Here is a 22,250-nt window from a genome sequence, read left to right as displayed (position 1 = left end):
ATTCATTCAAATAAAAATTTAAATATATAAAACTAAAAGACACAATTACAAAGTTATAAAGCATGTTAAAGTCTTCATTCTTTTAAAAATTAAATTCTGAAAACTAAAACCATGTCAAACAGAGAAAATAATTGTGACACCATCATGCATTATGTATTCAAATTTAAGTCAATAATAGTACGATGGCACATCTTTCAAATCGTGTCATGAAGCATGACAAGTCACTAATTTTTAGTAAATTTAACATGAAAAAATATTTTTACTAATTACTGTATATTCACAACATAAATATATGACAATATATTATTAAATTATAATATCGTGCAAATCATATAAGAGTTAGGTTACAAAATTAGAATGATTGTGTAACCGTCGACTGTACTACTGAATTGGGAATTTCACCGCTAATAATCCACCATAAAATTTTGAAAATAAAAACAATAAAGACAAAACAAAGGAATCAGAGAGGGGGTAACGGGTAAGACGCCAAATGTAATGCAAATTGACAAAGCTTGTACGGTACGTTGATTATGGCTCTTTTTAAAATAAAAAAACTACAAAAAATTATTAAAGACTCCCTCCCTTTACCGATATTGAAAGAAAAAAAAATTATACATAATTTTATCTCTTGGTTTTTAAAAAAAAGAGAACATTCCCACTACCTCCAAAATTTGAAATTTGTGACCAAATTTTTCTACGTAGAGATATGTGTGTTATTTAATATTTAGAGGCAATTTTTGAACAATTTTCAAAATCAGTTCTTCAAACAGACTCTTCCAAAACTAAAGCACAGAGTGAAGAAGGAACTTCAAATGCCTGGTCGCAATTAACCATCCCATCCTTTAGGGTATCAATACACACTGCTGAGCTGTGCCACAAAAATGATTTCAAGAGCAAACAGGATTACTCAAATAATGAAATAATTATGAGATTTAATTGGGCCTAGACAGACTACACTACAAATGTATGGCTTTTTTTGACTAAGACAACACAAAGATAGCTGAACCTAATGATATCAAAACTGGACTCCCATTCATCGTCAGCTCATTTTACTGGTCGCGTCTTCTCTTTCTTCTTCTAAATGGATCGAACCAGCCCTTGTCCTTCTTCACTGCTCGTTGCCATCGCTCGTTAAATATTTGAAGCTCGGACGTCGATTGCCTCCTTATCTGCCCCAATCAATCCAATTTCAAAATCAAGGCCAGTAATTTTCAGTCTAGCCGATCCTCGTCTTCTTCACCCTCTACACCTCGCAGAAATCTAAGAATAATAATATGCAAGCCCAAAAGCGAGTAGCAGCAACTAAGGCAGCAGCTGTGCTAGTCAATGTTAAGCGACACCCAACGGTGAGGGTGCCATCTAGTCCAGTCTTCGGAGTTAATTTTCATAATTCTGGATCAGGCCACGATTTCTAAAGCCTTTGTTATGGGGGTGGAGCGAGCACGAGTCTAAGTGACTAATCACAAAATGTGATGCTACGGGAGGCATAATTAAATGAAAAAAATGACAAAAATGAAAAAATCCCAAAACATACTAGGACAAATAGAACTCCTGGTGCCAAAGGCTTCCAATCCAATAGGCAATATCTTCTTTTGGACATCTAGAACTGATATTGTAGAAGGCAATTGTCATGGTACAAGGAATCGCTAGCAAAATCTTTTAGTTAATAATATTTCTAAAGTTCCTGATCATGGCGCCCTACGGGTTGATGAGCATAAGCTAAGCCTCCTTGTGTCATTTCTTGCTCAAGTGTGTTGAGCCACAAGCCTATTGCAATAAGGTTAGGCCTACTTTATAAGTAATGAAGTAGGGGGTTTTAGTAAACCCCACCACTTTGGCATATTAGTTGGCCACATCTCTATATAAGATGGCATAATCCTATGCCCCAATCCGTCAAAAAAGTTCAAGAACGGGTACTTAATAAATTAATATGAGTGAATATAAAATAATGGTAGTTACTTAAATATGCAACTGTAGAAATCACAGTATATCAAGACAGTTTCATTATCTCACCTCAGCTCGCACATCAACTCCATATTTCTGAAAATGAACAAGGAAAAAACAAATGTAAGGAAATCAAAAGTGTCCAAGTTGAAAAAAATATATGAATGAAGAAACAAATAAATAGCTGTAGTATTAAAATGTGAGTAACCTTCACTGACTCTTCAGGACTTGAAGCCTGCATGTCAATAGAGAAGATCAGTGTTTATGCTGATAATACAAGGGTAGTCTACTTTGGAACTGTTTAACTATAGATGAATCTAAATGAGACACAAGCTAGCACTCTTAAGTCCAAAATTTTGTGCCATATAGATCACTACTATACGCATTGGCTAGTTTAGCTCAGCCTAGTAGTTCTTAGCCCTGACCACAATATCTAATCAATCAGCATGCTCAATAGCCCAAGTATGATACAAGCTACAAAAAACACAAGTCAACCTTGACAAGTTATATTACTGAACCATCAATTTCATAAATATATCAAGAGAACTTTCATTGATAATAAGATTCTTTATTTCTGTTAAGACAACCAATTCTAATTCAACTCACTCACTCAATCTAATCTGACCTGACATATATGCATATGTGTCAGGTAACAGAACTTCCAAAGAAAACATCAAGAAAACTATCAATGTAAGAAACCACAATCTTGATCTTCTTAATTAAGATATTAATTATAGAGGCAATAAGAAATAACAGCAAGATTTCAGTTACAAACTTAAGAAGCATAGAAGCATATGCTAGAGACTAGGAAGTTAAGATTGCAGATAATCACAAGATATCAAAAAGATATTTTGACATAAATATATCATGCCTAGTTCCTCTTGTGCCAAGATCATGCTCCATATTTCACAGTTCAAACAGCCCAAAATTAGTGTTCATGCTGGGAATCTAGTTAACATTTACTGCTCAATATCCCATCCTGAAATTCTATGCAATATGTCCAATAGCGTGGCAGGTGCAGTTTGCAGGAGATATAACATAAGACTATGGTAACAACATGTTAACATAAATCTTAAAAATAGAACAACAAAGATATGTAAAGGAGTGTAATATATATGGACGTACAGGTACTAATATTAGTTTGGCATATATAAATGATAAAGAATATGAGCAGAAATGATTTTGCTTTATATCTAACAGAATCTCTAGCCGAACCCACATAGTGGGATGAAGGCTTGATGTGTTGTTATCTTCTATGGAATCTCTCTATTATTTTTCTCTATAGATATCTACATCATAATAAATTTCTTTTTGATTGTATCTGAGATAATAAATACTTCACTTGAGACACTATAGTCAAGATTATTGTGCATAAGTTCTAGGGACATGTACTAAGAATGGAATCAATCCCTTTAGTACATCACTCTCTCTTTCCAATGAGGTAGATCAGATTCTTGTTTTAATTATAGTAGTTGAATCTCTTGCTGAAATTTTCCTGAGAATTACACTCTAATGCTTAGGAATGAAAATCATAATGGTGTGTATAAGCTCACAAGGCATTTTCTTACAGAATAGAGATCATAAGAAGTAAACAAAAACAAGAAAATGAATTAAAAACAAATCAAGGGTCACATGCTGATGCTGTATACAATGACTTTTTAGACCAGTTGAGAAAGTCATTAAAAATGTTCAGGAACTTCAGGGCCAAAAGTTAATATGTGAGAACATGTGGTTAAATGCTCTAGTAAAGCACCAGATGATGATCAACATTTTCTTCACAGATACTGAGAGATGATGGTATTTAGGGCCTAGGTAGCATACATTCAGTATGAAGTACCTATCCACGGCATAACTTGTATCTTGTCATGTAGATTGTAGTGAGCCTAAGTTCGGTTGATCTTTTTGGTGCAGGGGTTGTTCGAAGGATAAGGAGAAATATTCTTGTGAGGTTAGCTTAAAAGGTAATTTCCTTCCGAAGGAATCATTTGTGAAGAAAAAATACAACCCAAGGCCTTCATACATTCTTTAATAGAAAAAAAAAACAAAACATTTTTCAAAAGGAAGGATAAGAAAGAAACAAAAATTACTTATCTTAAACCTATGACACATCAATATCAAGAAATACAATCATCTTCTCAGCTTCTAGGATCTTGAAACAAATTCTTTCCCTGATTTCTCACTCCAATCTAAGTTAATTGTGCTGAAGAAAAGAAGGAATGGTTAGGCAAATTACCTTTCTTGCAGATGCCCCACCCAAAGTTTGTATTCCTTGATGAACAATATATTCACTATCAACTACTCCCACCTTTTTGGTGCGGTCCCCCTGTAAAAGCCATTGATTTATCAAGAACTACAAAACTGCTACTTTAAAAATGTAAATAAAGCAATCAGACCACCAAAAAATATTTAAACAAGAAGAACAAAAACAATATGAAAAGCCCAAAGTTATTCAAATGCATTGGATATATCATATATCTATCTTTAGCTTAAAAAATATTGGCACAGTGACAAAAACCCCCTGAAGATCCTAAAACAAGTCAATTAGTTTTTAGAAAAAATAGCTTTTACTGCTTTGCTAGCCCAAACACGAAGATAACACTATCTGACATATTGCAACAATATCAATAAAACTTCAGTTCAGAATTCTGGATTCATGGATTTAAGAATGATAGTATCAATGCATGCAGATCCCAGCACATTTGGGCTAAAAAAGAAAAACACACAATAAACTAGGGGGCATTTGACAGAGCTTCTAATTTTCTGTTTTCTGCTTTTGTTTTCAATACTTTGTATTTACTTTGTGTTTTCATTTTAAGAAAAATGAAAACATAACATATTGTTTGATAACTCTTGTTTGCTTTTCAGTTCCTTTTTTTTTTTTTTTTTTTTGAGTTTTTGTTTTTCTATTTCTTTCTCCCTTCCCTTCTCCTATGCACCACCAGACTTCAACAACTCTTTGGAGTAGCCATGACTCCCAATGAGTTGTGGGAACCTGGTGACAGGAGGGGCTGGGAAGGGAAGAAAATGTAAACAAAATGGAAAATTTGGAAAAAAAAATTCCAAAAGTTAATTTTTTAAACAAAAACAAGCAATCAAATGTCATAAGCTGATTTGTTTCCAAAATCATGAAAAACAGGAGACTGAAAGTGGAAGCCCTACCAAGTGGACCCTTGGCTCGTCTTGTTCTTGCTCTGTTTACATTTTCTAGATGGGGGAAGGGATGTTCTCTTTTTTGTAACAGAACAAGCAGCACAGAACTTCATAAAAAATTCAGCTATACATCCTCAGATGTGTGCTGTTCTGCTTTTTCTTCTGTAACTTCTGTAAAGCTAGGCTAAAGGAACATTGCCAATGCTCATTTTAGAGATTTATTTGTATCGAAACAAAGTAAATACAATAACTGTTCTTTTGCTCATTAGACATCTTGTGGAATCTCTAAGAAAGGATGCAACTGTCTGCTAATTAAAAAGAACGAAATTTTTTTTTCCCATGCATAGATTCAGAACACAAAGACCACAAACAATGTAGTAGTAATGAAACAAAAAAACAGGTATACTCCAATATGCTTAAACATGGCCCATAGCCAAAAAGAAATTTAAGAATGAAAATTTTTGTTGAGAGTACAAATAATAATATAAAAGATGAAGTTAACCTTTATCTACTAATTTAAGCTTTTTGATGGGATGGTGGTTAACAATTCAACATAGTATTAGAGTAGGCAAAGGTTTTGAGTTCAAACCTAACCCAATATTTAAAGAGATGCACGTGTTTAAACTAGATATGTAGTGAAGCCTAGCCACACTTGAAGGTACATGTTGAGAGTAAAAATAATAATGTAAAAAACAAAAGTTAACCCGTTATCTACTAACTTAAGCTTTTAGATGAGAGAGATGTTCGCATTTTCACATCAATGGCATGCCAATAATACATGCAACAAAGGAAAGCATCCAGTGGCCAAGACTTTCCATGAGAAACAAGGAGCAGCTTAAGAATAATACAATGAAAGCTGCACGTATCTCACCTGAGCACAATACCCAAGCTTCATATCCATTCCCCATCCATGAACAAGATCATTCTGAAAAAATAAATAAAAAATTAGGCATCTCTGTAAGTTAAGTTGTGCTTCAATTTCAATATATAGCAATGTACATATAAAACACTACAAATAAGTACTCTGTAGAGAAGAAATTTCATAGTGCTTAACCTAGGAGTAGATTGTGGTAGGAGGTTATACATTTTTAGCCAAGATGACAATCCAATCAAACAGAGACATAAGAACTAATAGGAGGTAATTAATAGAAATATTTGTGGCAAGCTCCAAAATGAAATGCACAACTAATGTCACAAATTGTTTATCATCCATCAGATAGCAAAATTTTTGTTAAAAAAATCAAAAATGGCAGCCATTTCGCTTTGGTAATAAATAATGCATCCGTGTAAGAGGCGTATTACTATTATAGGTATCAAGTAGAGATGCTGCAAAATTTATTTAGGATAAATTACACTTAGCACCCCTGAGGTTTGATAAAAAGCCAGACACCTCTTACACCCCCCCCCCCCCCCCCCGACCCCCACCCCATCTCTTCTCCTCATATGGGAAACTAACCAGAATTGGGTTGTCTGTTGCATTCTATAATATCCCGAGAGCCCAAGGTCAGGTTTAAGAAAGGACTCTAGAGAAGCTAGTATATATATCGAAAATAGTAAGGAATGAAACAATACCACCTAGATACCTTTTGGATTGAATGTGGATAAAGAACTCGCAGTTTAAGCATGTTTGAGTTAGGGTAACTCAAGGATGGGTGACCCCTGGGAAGTTCGCATAGGCCCATCAAGATAAGTTGATTCGGTCCTTTCTCTCGCTCGATGCGGAATGTTACACATTCTCTTTTGATTTAGTGATGGTTTAGCCATCACCAAACCACAAAGAAAAAGATTGACAAACTGCCAGAGTTTAACTAGTTTGCTAGACATAAGGGAGGATAAAGGATTGGGGAGAGAAAAGAGAAGGTATTTTCATCATATTAACAATTTTAACAATGATTTGGCGGGGGGGGGGGGGGGGATGCAGTTAAAGTCAATAGAGGTCACTATTATTTCTCAAATGTCAAGGGTGTTGAGTGTAATTTACGTACATTATCAATTAATTAAATCCTCTTTAATGATTAATGTGATAGGCCACCAATGTATCGGACCTACCAAAGATTAGAATAGGGAATCAGCACATGTAGGTATAACAACCAGCACGTGCGCATAGGGGGTAGATTTGTAATCCACATGCTAAGAGAATAATCTGCATGTGTAGGGGAATTTGGTTAGAGAGGAGCAGATGATAGGTATAAATAGCTGAGAAGAAGAGTAAGAGGGTGGCTAGTTTTTGGGTAGAAAATTCTAGAGCGTAAGGCCTCTCGAATGCCCTGGATTGTTCTTGTTTTCTTGCTAGTAATTACTGAAAACTATTGAGATTTGGTTACAATCTTGGTTAACTATCAGGGATCTCACCAATTTGGTATCAGAGCATGGTTGATCCTCATGGTGAACTTAACGAAGAGAGTGGGTGAATTGGAGCCGAAGATGGATGGCATGCAAAGGGGAGTCGAAGTTATGAGAGGCGACATCCAGGCAATGGAACGAAATGTGGCAATGATGGTAGAGCAATTTGCTTTCATGCTAAGGAAGTGGGACGAGCAGGAGCGAGAGAGGAAGAGCAAGACCAAGGAGCGAGAAGGACCCTTGGAATTCACCCTGGATTCCGAAGTAACCCTTGAGATTGTGGGAGGCCGCGACTTGGAAGGAGGAATCGGAGGTGGGTACCGGTCGAAAATACGGGAAAAGAGGCTAGAGATGCCCATATTTGAAGGGGAGAATCTCGACGAGTGGATTTTTCGAGCCGAGAAGTATTTTGCGGTCAATCAATTAACGAAGGAGGAGAAGATCAAATCTGTCGCACTGTGTTTTGAAGCTGTGGCTCTAGCTTGGTTTCAATGGGAGTTTAAGCGAAGAGGAATTCGAAGTTGGGAAGGCTTGAAGCAGGGAATTCTGGGTAGGTTTTGCTCCACTTAAGAAGGGTCGTTGGAGGAGCGTTTCTTGGCTCTCCGACAAGAAGGGACTATTAAGGAGTATAGGTTGCAGTTTGAGACGTTGGTTGCATCTATGCTAGATGTTCCTGAAGTGTTTTTGGAAGGCTAATTCCTAAACAGACTCAAACTAGAGATAAGAGCTGAGATCAGAGTGCTACAACCTTGGGGGCTCGATCAGATCATGGTGGTGGTTCAAAATATTGAGGACAAGAATGCAACTCTTCATAACTGTTAAAAGGCAACATGCTCGCCAAAGGGTAGCTACTCTTTAGCACCATCAGTCACCACCTGGATGTCCCCGGTACCAGGGAAGAGTTTGAGTTCCTCCCAAAAGTCCGTGACCCAAACGAGACACAGGTATCTCGCCTTTGGAAATGTCGGGAGCTTTCCTTTTAAAAGGCTTAGTGAGGCTGAATGGAAGGCCAAGTGTGAGAAGGGCCTTTGCTTTCATTGTGATGAAAAATATTCAATAGGTCATATGTGTAAAAACAAGGAGCTCCAAGTTATGATGATCTATGACAAAGAAGTAGGAGAAGTTGTAAGAGAGGAGGAAACATTGGAAAGGGGGCGAAAAAGAGTTGGGGTGTGGGGGAGAAGTGATCGAGCTATCCATGAATTCGGTTGTGGGATTGACTACACCACAAACGATGAAGCTAAGGGAACACAAAGAAGGGTAGCCGGTAGTGGTTCTTGTGGATGGAGGAGCAACCCACAACTTCATAGCGTCCGAGTTGGTGCAACGTTTGAGTTTGCCAAGGACAGAAACTACTGGTTATAGGGTGATAATGGGAACCGGGATGGCTGTGCAAAGAGCGGGAATTTGGAAGGGCCTGAAATTGATCCATGATAACTTGCAAATAGTGGAAGATTTTCTTCCGCTGGAGTTAGGGAGTTCTGATGTCATCCTTGGCATAAGGTGGCTAGCTTTGGTGGGAAAAATGAGTGTGGATTGGAGTAATCTGACCATGAAGTTCCAGGTTGGTGGAATGGCGGTGACTTTGCAGGGTGACCCGAGTTTAAGTAAGACATTAGTCTCCTTGAAAGCTATGATGGAGGCGTTTAAAGAAAATGGGGAGGGAGTACTGCTAGAAATAGGAAAGGTGGTTGCCGAGTTCAATGAGTTGTAGGTGGGTCTACCTAGGGGTTTGGAGGAAGTTTTGGCTGAGTTGGAAGGGGTTTTTGCCAGCCTGGAAGGACTGCCACCCACCAAAAACAAGGACCATGCCATCGACCTCCTACCTGACACTTCTCCGATTAGTGTTCAGCCTTACTACTACCCTTATCTTCAAAAAAATAAGATCGAGAAGATGGTACGTGAGATGTTATGATGCGGTCACCGATCAAAGCCGACCCGACCACACCGGAACAATATTTTAATACTTCTTAAGTTTTAAAATTCTACTTGATTTAGGATTCTATTTCATGTTTTAGAATTCTACATGATTTAGGATTCTACTTCATGATTCTACTTGATTTAGGATTCTACTTCATGTTTCTACTTGATTTAGGATTCTACTTCATATTTGATTAGGATTTTATTTTTATTAGAATTCTAGTTGACTTTTACTTAAGATTTATTTCTATTAGGATTTTGGTTGGATTTTGTTTACAAATATTATATGGATTTGGATTAGCCAAATACTATAGATATGCCTAGGATCTAAAGTTTGTAATCAAGTTTTTCTCAATCAAATTTCAGCAACCTATTTGGGTTTTCTTAGCAAAACAATCTTGTTTTTGCGTCTTCTTAAAAGCCAAGTTTCGGCCATTGAAGTTTGTTCTTTCAAGGGTTTATTTTGGTGTGTTTTTTTCACACACGCTGCGTCAAGTGGTATCAGAGCAATTCATCAACCAATCAGATGGCCAATCTTGAAGGTAACGATAGCAACCAGTCTCGTGACGGTGATCGGGGGCTGCCCTCTGTTTGGAGAGCAATCGAAGAACAACGGGAAATAACTCATACAATGCAACAACAATTGGAGCGAATCCGCAACCAATTGGGCGTTTTACAACGAGTTAAGGATAATCAGAACCGGACTAATGGCGTGAATCAAGCCAGCTACGTTAAATCGGGAAGACCAGCCATTAATCCTATCCTCATTAATCCTAGAAGACCAATGATAGATGATAACAACGATAAGGATGATCTTGGTCGTATGATAGCCAACCCTAATGGTTAAAAGGTTAAGAGGAATGTGCAGCATCACAACCATAGGGGAAACAATGAGTATAAACTAAATAATGGTTTTTCGATGAGTTTGGATCTTAATCTCAAACATTATGTTGTCCCAGCAACCTCAACGTTTGCAAACTCAGGTCTGGTTTATGCTGCTAACATGATAGAAACTCCAAGGTTGTCGACTCATACTGGGGTATTTTCCAATCCTGAGGGCTCAGGCATTGCTTCGCAATCCAAGGACGATGGTGTTTCTTCTAATTGGCTTGCGACTGTAAAGGAGAGGGAGGACATTGTAGCAGATCCTTTTACAGTTTATTCAGGCTCTGACATGATTGAATCAAAGACAATAAGAACATATTCACCTTTGCGATTACAAAAGCAAGATGGTCACAGGGGTCTCTTTGTGTCTCTTTGTGGATAGGGGTGTTGGATCTCCTAGGCTAGTTAACTCGAGTAGTGCAACTGCTTTCGGTATTAATCTGAAATTAGATTCTGAAACTAAGAATACTGTAGTAGCTGCTGCTATAGCTGATCAAGTGCTTAGACCAAAAGAGGATTCAGGCATCAATATTTTAAGTGATAGAGAGACTGCTAGTAGTCATGAAATAAGCCTTTATTTGAAACAGTTGCAAAAGAATGCTTCTCCAGGCAAGAAAAATCTACATATGAATTCATAAGCTATTGAGGAGTCAAAATCAAGAAAGCTGATAAAAGGAGAAGGACCTGTGATAAAAACTACCAGATTAGAGAAGCGCTCAAGATGGAATGTTCAACGTTCTCAATCTAACAGTAATAATACAATAGAGGAAGAAAGCAACAAACATAGTGATGGTTGGACTCATGTCAACGAAGATAAGGCTAAGAGGGAAAAGAATGTCTTTGCTCATGTTCCCTTAGCAGAAAAGTTCAAGCAGTTTAGGAAAATGTCAAGCAAAAGTTGCACAAGTAAGAAGTATAAGGCGACAGCTGACAAGCATAAGAAGCACAAGGTATTTGAGATTAGAGATGAAGTCAAGATATTCTTGAAAAATGAACAGATTCCAGCAGAGCAACAGAACAAGCTCAAGCCAAAGAAGTATGATCCTTACAAGATTACAAAGAAAATCAATAATAATGCTTATGTTGATGATTTACCTAATCATATGGGTATTTCCAAACATTTAATGTGGCTAATCTCTCTTTGTAGTTACCGAACATGAATTTGTCTTACCCGGATCAAAATTCGAGGTCGAATTTTTTCTCAAGTGGAGGTGAATGATGAGGTCATCGATCAAGACCCGGCCCAAAGCCGACTCGACCATGTCGAAACAATATTTTAATACTTCTTAAGTTTTAGAATTCTACTTGATTTAGGATTCTACTTCATGTTTGATTAGGATTTTATTTTTATTAGGATTCTAGTTGACTTTTACTTAAGATTTATTTCTATTAGGATTTTAGTTGGATTTTGTTTACAAATATTATATGGATTTGGATTAGCCAAATACTATAAATATGCCTAGGATCTAGAGTTTGTAATCAAGTTTTTCTCAATCAAATTTAAGCAACCTATTTGGGTTTTCTTAACAAAACAGTCTTGTTTTTGCGTCTTCTTGAAAGTCAAGCTTCGGCCATTGAAGTTTTGCTCTTTTAAGAGTTTATTTTGGTGTGTTTTGTTCACACACACGCTACACAGTCTTGTTTTTGCGTCTTCTTGAAAGCCAAGCTTCGGCTATTGAAATTTGTTCTTTAAAAGGTTTATTTTGGTGTGTGTTTTTCACATGCGCTACACGCTGTGTCATGTTGGCAACTAGAATTATAAAGCCAAGTGTCAGCCCCTATTCTAGCCCGGTGTTACTCGTGAAAAAGAAGGACGGGGGTAGAGGTTTTGTGTAGATTACCGAGCATTGAACAAGGCAACGGTCCCCGACAAGTTCCCAATTCCAGTCATTGACGAGCTGCTAGATGAATTACATGAGGCTACGGTTTTCTCAAAGCTAGATCTCAAATCTGGTTATCATCAAATTCGAGTCAAAGGCGGGGGACGTTCCAAAGACTGCATTTTGAACACACAAAGACCACTATGAATTCCTCGTTATGCCCTTCGGATTAACGAATGCACTAGCCACCTTTCAATCCTTAATGAATGACATATTCAAGGAGTATTTGAGACGATTTGTACTAGTATTTTTTGACGATATATTGATTTATAACCGTGATTTTGAACAGCATGTGCAGCATTTGCGCTGTGTTCTAAAGGTGTTGGCTAAAAATCAGTTGTTTGCAAACAAGAAAAAATGTTCATTCGGGTAATTGGAGGTTGAGTATCTAGGCCATGTCATTTCCCAACAAGGCGTGTCGGTTGATCCCTGTAAGGTGCAAACCATGACAGATTGGCCCACACCCACAACTTTGAAGGAATTGAGGGGGTTCCTCGGTCTCACGAGGTACTATAGGAGGTTTGTAAGAGATTATGGCAAGAAGGCGTGGCCCCTCACGAAGAGATTAAAAAAGAATAATTTTTTTTTGGATGTGGAAGCTGAGCAAGCCTTCCAACGACTCAAGATAGCAATGGTATCTCTTCCGATTTTAGCATTACCAGATTTCGATCAGCCATTTATCATTGAATCTGATGCTTCAAGGCAAGGATTGGGGGTGGTGTTAATGCAGAATCACAAGCCCATTGCGTACTTTAGCCACGCTCTTAAGCTGTCAGAGAGAAAAAAAATCAATTTACGAGAGGGAGCTGATGGCCATAGTGTTTGCAATTTAAAAGTGGAGGCATTACCTTTTGGGAAGGAAGTTTATTGTGAGGACAGATCATATAAGCTTGAAGTTTTTGTTGGAACAATGAATGGTGAACCGGGAGTATCAAAGATGGATGATGAAGCCGATGAGGTTTCACTTCGAGATACACTATCACCTTGGGTTAGAAAATAAGGCAGCAGATAGTCTTTTGAGAATTAGTCACTCGGCAGCCCTATTAGCCCTAACGGTTCCAAAGGTGGTTCAACTAGACCAGCCGACCCAAGAAGTGGAAAAAGACGCCTACCTACAGGGAATTATAAGGAAGCTACAGCAGGATCCTTCTTCCCAATCAGATTTCCAGCTGGTGGATGACTAGCTCCTCTACAAGGGGTGGTTGTTCTTGCCTAAGGGTTCTTCCCTAATTCCATTATTACTCCATGAGGGTCACGATGGAAGTGTTGGAGGCCATTTAGGGTTCTTAAAAACGTATAAATGAATTGCAGCAAAATAAGTATTAATCCTTAATGCCGAGGGGACTTCTACAGCCTCTTCTTATTCCAAATCAAATTTGAGATGATATAGCCATGGATTTTATTGAAGGTTTACCAAGGTCGGGCCATATGAATTCTATACTGGTGGTGGTGGACAGACTCAGTACATATGGGCATTTCATTAGTCTCAAACATCCGTCCACACCAAGAGTAGTAGTAGAGATTTTTGTCAAAGAAATAATGAGGCTTCACGGCATGCCCCTAATCTATTGTTTCGGATAGAGACAAGGTATTCATGAGCCATTTTTGGGAGGAGTTGTTCCAGCTCCAAGGTACTAGACTTAATCGTAGTACGGCCTGCCACCCGCAAACGGACGGGCAAACGGAGGTCCTCAATAGGACCTTAGAGACGTACTTACGTTGTTTTGCATCATCGAGGCCTAAGGGCTGGTATATGTGGCTGCCATGGGCTGAATTGTGGTATAACACCTCATACCACACTGCTTCAAAGGTAACTCCTTTTCAAGCAATGTACAAAAGGGAACCGCCAACTTTGATTAGATTTAATAAGTGAACTACTGTCGTGTTTGCAATGGAACAACAATTGATGGAGCGAGATCAAGCCCTGGAAGAACTCAAGAGCCAACTATCAAGAGCCCAAGCTATCATGAAGAGGGAGCTGACTGGAAAAGAAGGGATGTTCAGTTTGTTGTGGGTGACCTCGTCTATTTAAAGCTAAGGCCCTACTGAAGGAAGACCCTGGCTATCCACCCTAATGAGAAGCTGGCTCCTAGGTTCTATGGGCCATTTGAAATTGTGCAGAGGGTTGGGCCAGTGGCTTACAAACTGGCGCTAGCAGTGCACTGCCATATTCACCTTGTTTTTCATGTCTCAGCTAAGGGAGGCATGCAGAGAAGGGGGAGCAAGAGTGGAGATTCCACACCAGCTGAATGCAGATTTAGAGATAAGGGTTGAACCAAAAGCGGTGCTGGGAGTTCGGCCTAGAAGGGGTACTAATTTGCATGGGCTAGATGTCTTGGTCCAGTGGAAGGGTTTACCCCCATTAAAGGCAACCTGGGAGCCCTACAACATGATTCAACAACAATTTCCTACTTTTCACCTTGAGGACAAGGTGAAAGTGCAAAAGGGGAGTAATGATAGGCCACTGGTGTACTGGACCTACCAAAGACACCACAAGCAGTAGCATGCATGAAGGTTAGAATAGGGAATCAACACATGCAGGTGTAACAACCAGCATGTGCACATGGGGGGTAGATTTGTAATCCACATGCTGAGAGAATAATCTGCATGTGCAGGGGAATTCGGTTAGAGAGGAGCAGAGGAGATGTATAAATAGCTGAGAAGAAGAGTAAGAGGGTGGCTGGTTTTTGGCTAGAAAATTCTGGAGAGTAAGGGCCTCTCAAATGCCCTGGATTGTTCTTGTTTTCTTGCTGGTAATTATTGAAAACTATTGAGATTCGGTTACAATCTTGGTTAACTATCAGGGATCTCACCATCATGTTATAGACTTACTGTTCCTAACAAATCCTTCCTAATCAAACATTTTTTCAATTAGATGTCCTGGATTCTGCAATCAAGCACAAGCATCAAGCAAAAGCTAAGGCAGAACTACAAGCAAAGAACAATAGTGCTTGCAAGTCCCCACACAAACACACTTGAATTGAACAAAAACAAGTTGGAGCAATTGCAGCAAAAGTTTAAGGGAAATTATCACTTGATAAACAATAGGTTCCACTGATTATAGTTAGATTATATGCATAAGTTAGGCAAAGAAAAAAAGTATAGTCAATCTCTGGGAATGTTGAAGAGAGATCTTGCCTTCAGATCTGTAACATTAGTTTTTAAGTATTGTTAGCCAGACCTTCTGACTATTAGTTGATGTTCAAACAATCTTCCAATCCAAGTGTTACAGAAATGTGAGTCCAAACAGGGACATTAATTCTGGAGGGGGTCCCCAGCCCATACAAGAGAGTCAAACAACTCATAATTCTCCAATATCATCAGCCAGAAATACATCACTCAAGATAAGGGTTTTAACTTGATGCAATCTATCATTTCTTCTATGCATACATCTTGTCTCTACGAGAATAAGATATTCTAGGATTTTAACAAGCAGAATGTTATATAAGATACTACAATCATAAAACTCCTAAAGGAGCTACAAGATTTAACTAATAGCTATACAAAAAACTATGGGAAGAATCATGTTCACTCTAATATTTCCTGGAAGATGTGATCCTGTAGCAGGAACTCTAAAAGGAAAAGTACATCTCAATTCACCTGTATAAGATGCCAAGCACAAAGCCAGGCAGATCTTGAAAATACTGGAGCCATTCCTTCCACAAACCTGTGAAAATGAAGGGGCTGTTTAGTTGCAGAAAACAGCCTTAGTTTTCCAGAAAATTACTCCAAAGAAAATGGAATATTAGAAAAATTGTTCAAATAGAAAAAAAAAAATTCAAATAGAAAATGGAGATTTGGAAAACACGGTTTTTCAAACTGCACTAAACTTGGAAAACACTTAAAATGAGTTTTCTAAGTTTTCCTTATTAATATGGAGATTTGGAAAACGCAATTTTTCGAGAATTTTCCCTAAATCATCTTGATCTCTTTGTCTTACACAAATTACATCAATGAAATTAAAACATCTCTCTCTTTTTTGAACATATATTCGAATTTTCTAGATTGGAAATAGTTTTCTGTTTTTCTAACATTTGAATGCATTTTTTAAATTTTCTACGGGAAATGAAAAATATGGATTTTGTAAAAAATTGGAAATCATCTTCTACAGCTAAACAGCCTCGAATTGTTTTGTTCATATCAAATCATATCCTCGTGGAATCTACTCAGGATTCAAGAATCACATTTCTTCTTCAATTCTAAAAAGGTTCCCTACATGAATACTAAAATATTTCTTGAAGAGTTGCAGAATGAGGCCACTTTGGTTACACTGGCTCAGTGGCTTCGTGAAACCAAGCAGATATGCAAATATTAGCATATTTGTTGACCAATACCATGACCTTACATTTTAATAAAATGATAAAAGTACTAGACAATTAGGCCATAATATAGATATTATGATAACTTGCCCAGTGCATGGCGGCCCATCACTATCCTCCGAACACCTTGTGCTACCTCGATCTTCCCAGACCCTTCTGCATAAGGAAAGAATATGCTAGTAGTAAATATTTGTACAACAGGACTTCAAATGCAAAATCAGATCAGAAAAAGTGCAAAAGTGACTCTTCTCACCTATGAAATTTCTTCATTCTAGAGCGTATGGTAATTCTGTGATGTATATCAGTTGAATTTGGGTCTAAAGCTGGCTGAGATATCTCCAGTCCTTCTGATTTCACAATTTCCAAGTATCTAAAATGGAACAATTACCACTTATCAATATTCCCTTTGCAGATATTACAGGCCCAGAGTTTACAAATAATACCCTCACACATGTTCTACAGGAAAAAGTGGTTGCCTCAAATAATCACAGTAACAAAACCTGAAAAAGGAAGCAAAATATTTATGTCCTGATGGATCTTGTTACAGTTTTCAGTTTTCTCTTTCCATTTTCATTTAAAAAAAAAACTGGCAACACAGTTCGGCAAGGAGTTGCGTTATTTATAACAAATAACAATGAGTTGGAAAAAGTGGAAACATCTAAATATGTTGGTTTCAATTCCTTTTGTCATTTTTACTCACCAACAGATTCAAGCATTTTTATAATCATATTAGTAATATATTATATTAAAATAATATTATAATAACATACTAATTTTTAACATAAAATAATAATATACTAATTTCGAACACAAAAATCAAACAAAGGCTCAATTTTCAATTTTCTAAATGAATACAAAAATCTAAAAACAGACACTGGAAACAAACACACAAAATCTGACAGTAAAATCAAAGGATCCTTTATACTCTGAATTTCTAGATGGTGTTGTTACAAAAATATAGCAATCGGAATCTAAGTAGTACAACATATTTACTTCTAAGGCTGTAAAAGAACTAGAAGGCTGACAAAATACTCAGGCGGTCACATTTGAGGACGGGAGAGGAGAGGAGAGAACACACAGAAACAAAAACATAAGACCAAAAGAAAAACCCTTAGAATTTTGAATAGGGAACTGGACTTTCAAAAATTTATATGGTAACAATAATCTACCAATTTCTGTAGACTAAGCAGACTCCATTAGCATTACAATTATGAGTGCAAAAACACAGAACTGTCTGCATTAGCGCTTTCATAAAAATTATTTGTAACAAAAACTCATTCCTTTTGGAAAAACATTGAACAAAATTAGAGAAAGAATGTAAGGAAGACCATTCTCTATACCTTCCTGGGTGAAAATGTTTAACTCCCAAATCTTCATCCCAAAGAAAAATGTAATCATAAATAGATACGACAGCTGGACTGAGAAAGCGCTTTGCAAACCACCTGCATCAAAAGAAAAAAAAAACAATAAGAATAAGTTCTTAATATGACATCTCACTAACCCATGAAGGATTAAAAATAAAAATGTTAATATCAAATAGGAAAGGGGGATGCCCCCTTAAAAGGATGTGTTTTGTGGGGGGTTTGGGGGGGGGGAGTCAGTAGCCAAAATGGCTAGAAAGACCTGTTATTTCATCAGTCTACCAGTTAGGCTTAGGTCTCGTAGTAAGAAGAATAGGTCCATCTCTGAACAAAAAATCGTCTTCTATAGTAACTGTTTACTAATTTTAAACTTCATGGCTCACTTTCATCATCTAAAGTCATCCAATAATAATAAACCTTACCACTTTGTTTGGTTAAGAGCAGCTATATGTATAGCCTTCTTGCTCCACTCAAACTCCCACCATCTATCCACATGGCCATCATAGTGGAATAATACAATTGTAAAATTTCCTGAAAGAAACTGAATCCACTAAAATTAGACATAACTTCCATGTAACAGCATATCAAATTTAACATTAACACACAGTTGTATCTTAAAATATAAGCATTGGTCAAACCTTTTGAACAGTAGCATTAACATTATTCTTTTGTTTGATGCCAACAGGCATTGCCAGCAAATTATGGGAGGTTGAAGCATATACCTGAAAATTGGAAGCAGAAACACATTGGTAATGATCATAAAGTAATCTTCATAACTAGAGCAATATTCTAAGTGAATGAAGATCAACCGTCAACTATTGATAGATAACATTCATTATGAACTGCAATTTGTGACTTCAAAGACAACTGCAAGGTTCAAGAGTAGTTTTTTAGTGATACTAAAGCATACAACATCAGAACCTAACCCTTTTTGATCTTGAACTACTTGTTGACCATAGTGGTTTCAACTCCAAATCTGACCGAGCTTGAATGATGCCTCGAGGTAAACTATCCAAACTACTAGAAGCCACACCAATACCCTGGGAAAATGCATCAGTGGCAACTTAGAGTAACAGTTGAAGTCAAAGATCCCACAACAAATAGCTAACCATGAGATGCAAATTCATGAAATAATCGTCTCAAAAACTTGAAACCAATAGCTTATTTTATTAAGTGCATGAATTAGGTAGGCAAATGCAAGAAAATAACAAGACAGCTAAAAAAATGTACTAAAAATGTTACCTTAAATGGCCGGAAGGGTTCAAATATTTCATCTATCTGAAGATAAAAAAGATGAAACGAATTAGTCAACAAGACATAGTAAAAGAGAGGCCCGAACTTCCCCCAAGGTACACAAAATGAGAAGTAAAAAACTAGTTTGAACAAAAAACTGCAAGGTGATGCAAACCATCTATTGGCACGAGCTTTCAAATATGAAGGCCATTTGGATAAAACATTAGCAATAAAAATCAAACCATGCAAATGGGGGAAAAAACCATTTAATGTTTTTCCTTCTCTGGTTTATTAAGAAAAAATTGAGAAACCCACATATCAACCTAGGAATGCCAGAACACTCATATGGTTTTGTTACAACCTCATATGTAGTATTGGGAGTGCCTCTAGTTTAACTCCCAAACTTAGAACAATGTTAATAAAGCATGCATTTTATACTACACGTCTATGTTTACACATAAAGGGCAGTGGCCATAAAGTCATAGTACCTCTGTCTGTCGATACTGGTAATTTGTGGTTCTATATACAACGAACAACATAACTGTACAAACAATTCCCATAAAGGGCAGTGGCTTCATGTTGGCTCTGCATGTTCCCTGCAACCAACCATTATTAGGGCTAAGTGGCCATGAAACCTTCAGTTGAACTTCCAGAATGTGAAACAAATTAGTCACAATGCCTATCAACCTAGCTCATAGAATTAAAAGAACTACAAAGCATAATGAAATAAAATTTTCCCCATTAAAAAGTGCCTCTCCTTACCATACATCTCCATGGTTTAAATGCCCTCATAGACAGCTGTGATTTGTATAGATTCTCATAACAATCTGAAAACTGGAGACAAATAGAACAGATAACAATATCAGGACAAGGTTCAAGCATAAAAGAACAAATGAATGGTAAATAATTTATTGTAAGAATAATTGCATATAATGTGCTTAACCTGTTGTTAGGCAATTCAACAAGTTGAATAGATGACATCAGAGTTCTCCGTTATTATTGTGCTGCAACTGTGCTTTCATGTAAATGTGTATGTGCTTTGGGGTGGGGCAGTCAGATAAGGAGGGTAACAACTACTTTATATATGCTCTTTCAGATTTTCCAATTCTAAACTCATAAAGGGACAAGAACTATAAATTAACCATATCCAGGGATAAAATATAGATTCTACTTTTACGTAACCCAAGGATAGAAGTAGTCTGTTATAAATTACCAAGGCGGCCAAAAAATCGTGGACAATGAACGTGGAACGACTCAATTCAAATAAAAAATTCTCTCGAGCTTTCTCAGAGCACGTAACTATGACCTCCTGGTCCTGGGAACTACCGATACTTGTACGCCAAAAAAAATAATGCAATGAACAACAATAATAGCCCTTCACTTGCAGCTAAAACACACAAACTAGAACAAAACAACTGGTCCGAGACAGAGTTCAATTTTTCCCCTCAATCTCAGCACAGCACCAAACAGACGTTACGTCAACAAACAAAAGGCAAACCGACAATCGTTTCCCCGCACCGCCTCCAGCGATTTCGATTCCCAGGCAGTGATTAGAGAAGGAAAATGAAAAACGGGGATCAAGAGGAAGACAGACCTATGCGATCCGAAGCAGGTCGCTACAGCTGCAACAGAGCACCGGCGATCGGAGCTAATCCGGCGATCGGAAGCTTGATAGGCCTCTGTGCCTGCTATGTGTATGCAGAAATGCGCAAGCGAGCAGAGCTCTGAATCCAGAATCCGACGCGGCGCTGGAGATTAGTACAGATACAGGAGCGGCAAAGAGCGGAACAAAAGGCCGAGAAACACAGCTGTAGGAGGCGCCACGTTTTGAAGAGAGAGAAAGAGAGAGACGGAAGCCGGACAGTGCAATGCAATGATACCGCATGGTCATATATATTTTACACACAAGGCATGGGAGGCCCGAGCAGGAGATTCTTCCCTTATTTTTTACAAGGTAAGATGTACGCATGGAAATATATTAAATAATTATATAAAAATTAATTTAGCCCCAATTTTTTTTATAAAGGTTTTAAACGAAAAAAGTTGGGAGTGGCGGAGTTTGACCCTTTTTCCCTATTAATTAATTTTTTTTATATAATTCATACTATTGAGTAATTAAATTAAATATATATTATTATATAAAATGAGCATGGTTAATATGAGAGTGTTATGTTGTAACAATGGAGCTCAAAAGGAATAATATTTGTTTCATAAGAAATGATGGGCCAACCACTTGGGCTAGCTTGCACTTTTCTCAATTGGATTTATTGTAAAATCAGTTGGAATTGAGATTCTCTTCAATATCTTCATGGTAGATCTTAAAAAACACGTTTTCATAACAGTAAAAAAAAAAAAAAAACTATTTTTAACATAGAGAAAAAGATTGAATTAATAGTCTTTTTATAATTATTAATGTCAGAAATATTATTTTATAAAAATAATGGTTTAAGTATTAGAAATTCCATCATGAGATTGATTGCCATGCATCTCACCATGTCTCATGTATGCTTTATTTATACGCTAGTATAGGGATAAGAAAAATCTTATTAATATATTATGATTTATATTTTAGATTATATAATATAATTAAAATTAAAATATCTTTTACCCAAAATGATAAGTATGAGAGATACTAAAGATATTTTTATCATTTTTGGTTTACTAATATAACTTAAAATATAATTCAAAAAATATGATATTTTGTCGTTAGTGGTGAGGAAGTTGGAACGATATACGATTCCCAAATCCCAACCCTTCAGTCACAGCCTCCACGCAACAAAAATATATAAAATAACTATATTAACAATAGAGAAATAAAAAAAATAAAAGGAATTAGAATTACTGGGGCAAAGCGGCAAACGGCGGATCCGGGTCTTGTCCTGCACGTGTCAACCGCAGAATGCGGGTGGAGGAACCAAGGATTCGACCTCGGCGACAGTGGTAGGGTAGCTTTATTTAACTTATTCTATTCATTTAATGGGAGAGCACTGAGGTGGGTTATTTTTGTTATATTCAATAATTAGTTTTAAAAGACCGACAAAGTAAGAGGCAAAGACAACCCAAAAATAATAAATCAGTTTTTATTAAAAATTACATTAGTTGATTAAAAATATAAGTAAAGGCACTTATAAATGAAGTAGGTGAAATATAAAAAAAAATATCACACAAAAGATATGGATGAAACATTAATTAGGATACCATTAATTATATATCGG

The 22,250-nt window shown here is 37.0% G+C and overlaps 1 protein-coding gene across 1 annotated transcript; it reads right to left on the bottom strand.

Moving 5' to 3' along the window:
• Positions 1 to 803: 803 nt before the first annotated feature.
• Positions 804 to 20,912, bottom strand: LOC127796069 (uncharacterized). The gene is made up of 16 exons (XM_052328131.1): positions 20,630 to 20,912; positions 19,798 to 19,869; positions 19,524 to 19,631; positions 19,045 to 19,080; positions 18,729 to 18,842; positions 18,441 to 18,524; positions 18,225 to 18,343; positions 17,782 to 17,883; positions 16,695 to 16,811; positions 16,532 to 16,597; positions 15,723 to 15,789; positions 5,966 to 6,019; positions 4,178 to 4,267; positions 2,153 to 2,179; positions 2,014 to 2,040; positions 804 to 1,169 (listed from the first exon to the last, which is right to left on the bottom strand). Exons 2-16 carry the CDS (start codon positions 19,825 to 19,827, stop codon positions 1,050 to 1,052), a joined length of 1,161 nt encoding a protein of 386 aa, XP_052184091.1. The 5' UTR covers positions 19,828 to 19,869; positions 20,630 to 20,912; the 3' UTR covers positions 804 to 1,049.
• Between the last annotated feature and the right edge of the window lie 1,338 nt (positions 20,913 to 22,250).

The sequence above is a fragment of the Diospyros lotus genome, chromosome 2 (assembly GCF_014633365.1).
Source record: "Diospyros lotus cultivar Yz01 chromosome 2, ASM1463336v1, whole genome shotgun sequence".
NCBI lineage: Eukaryota > Viridiplantae > Streptophyta > Magnoliopsida > Ericales > Ebenaceae > Diospyros > Diospyros lotus.
This window is presented reverse-complemented; position numbering and strand designations above follow the sequence as displayed.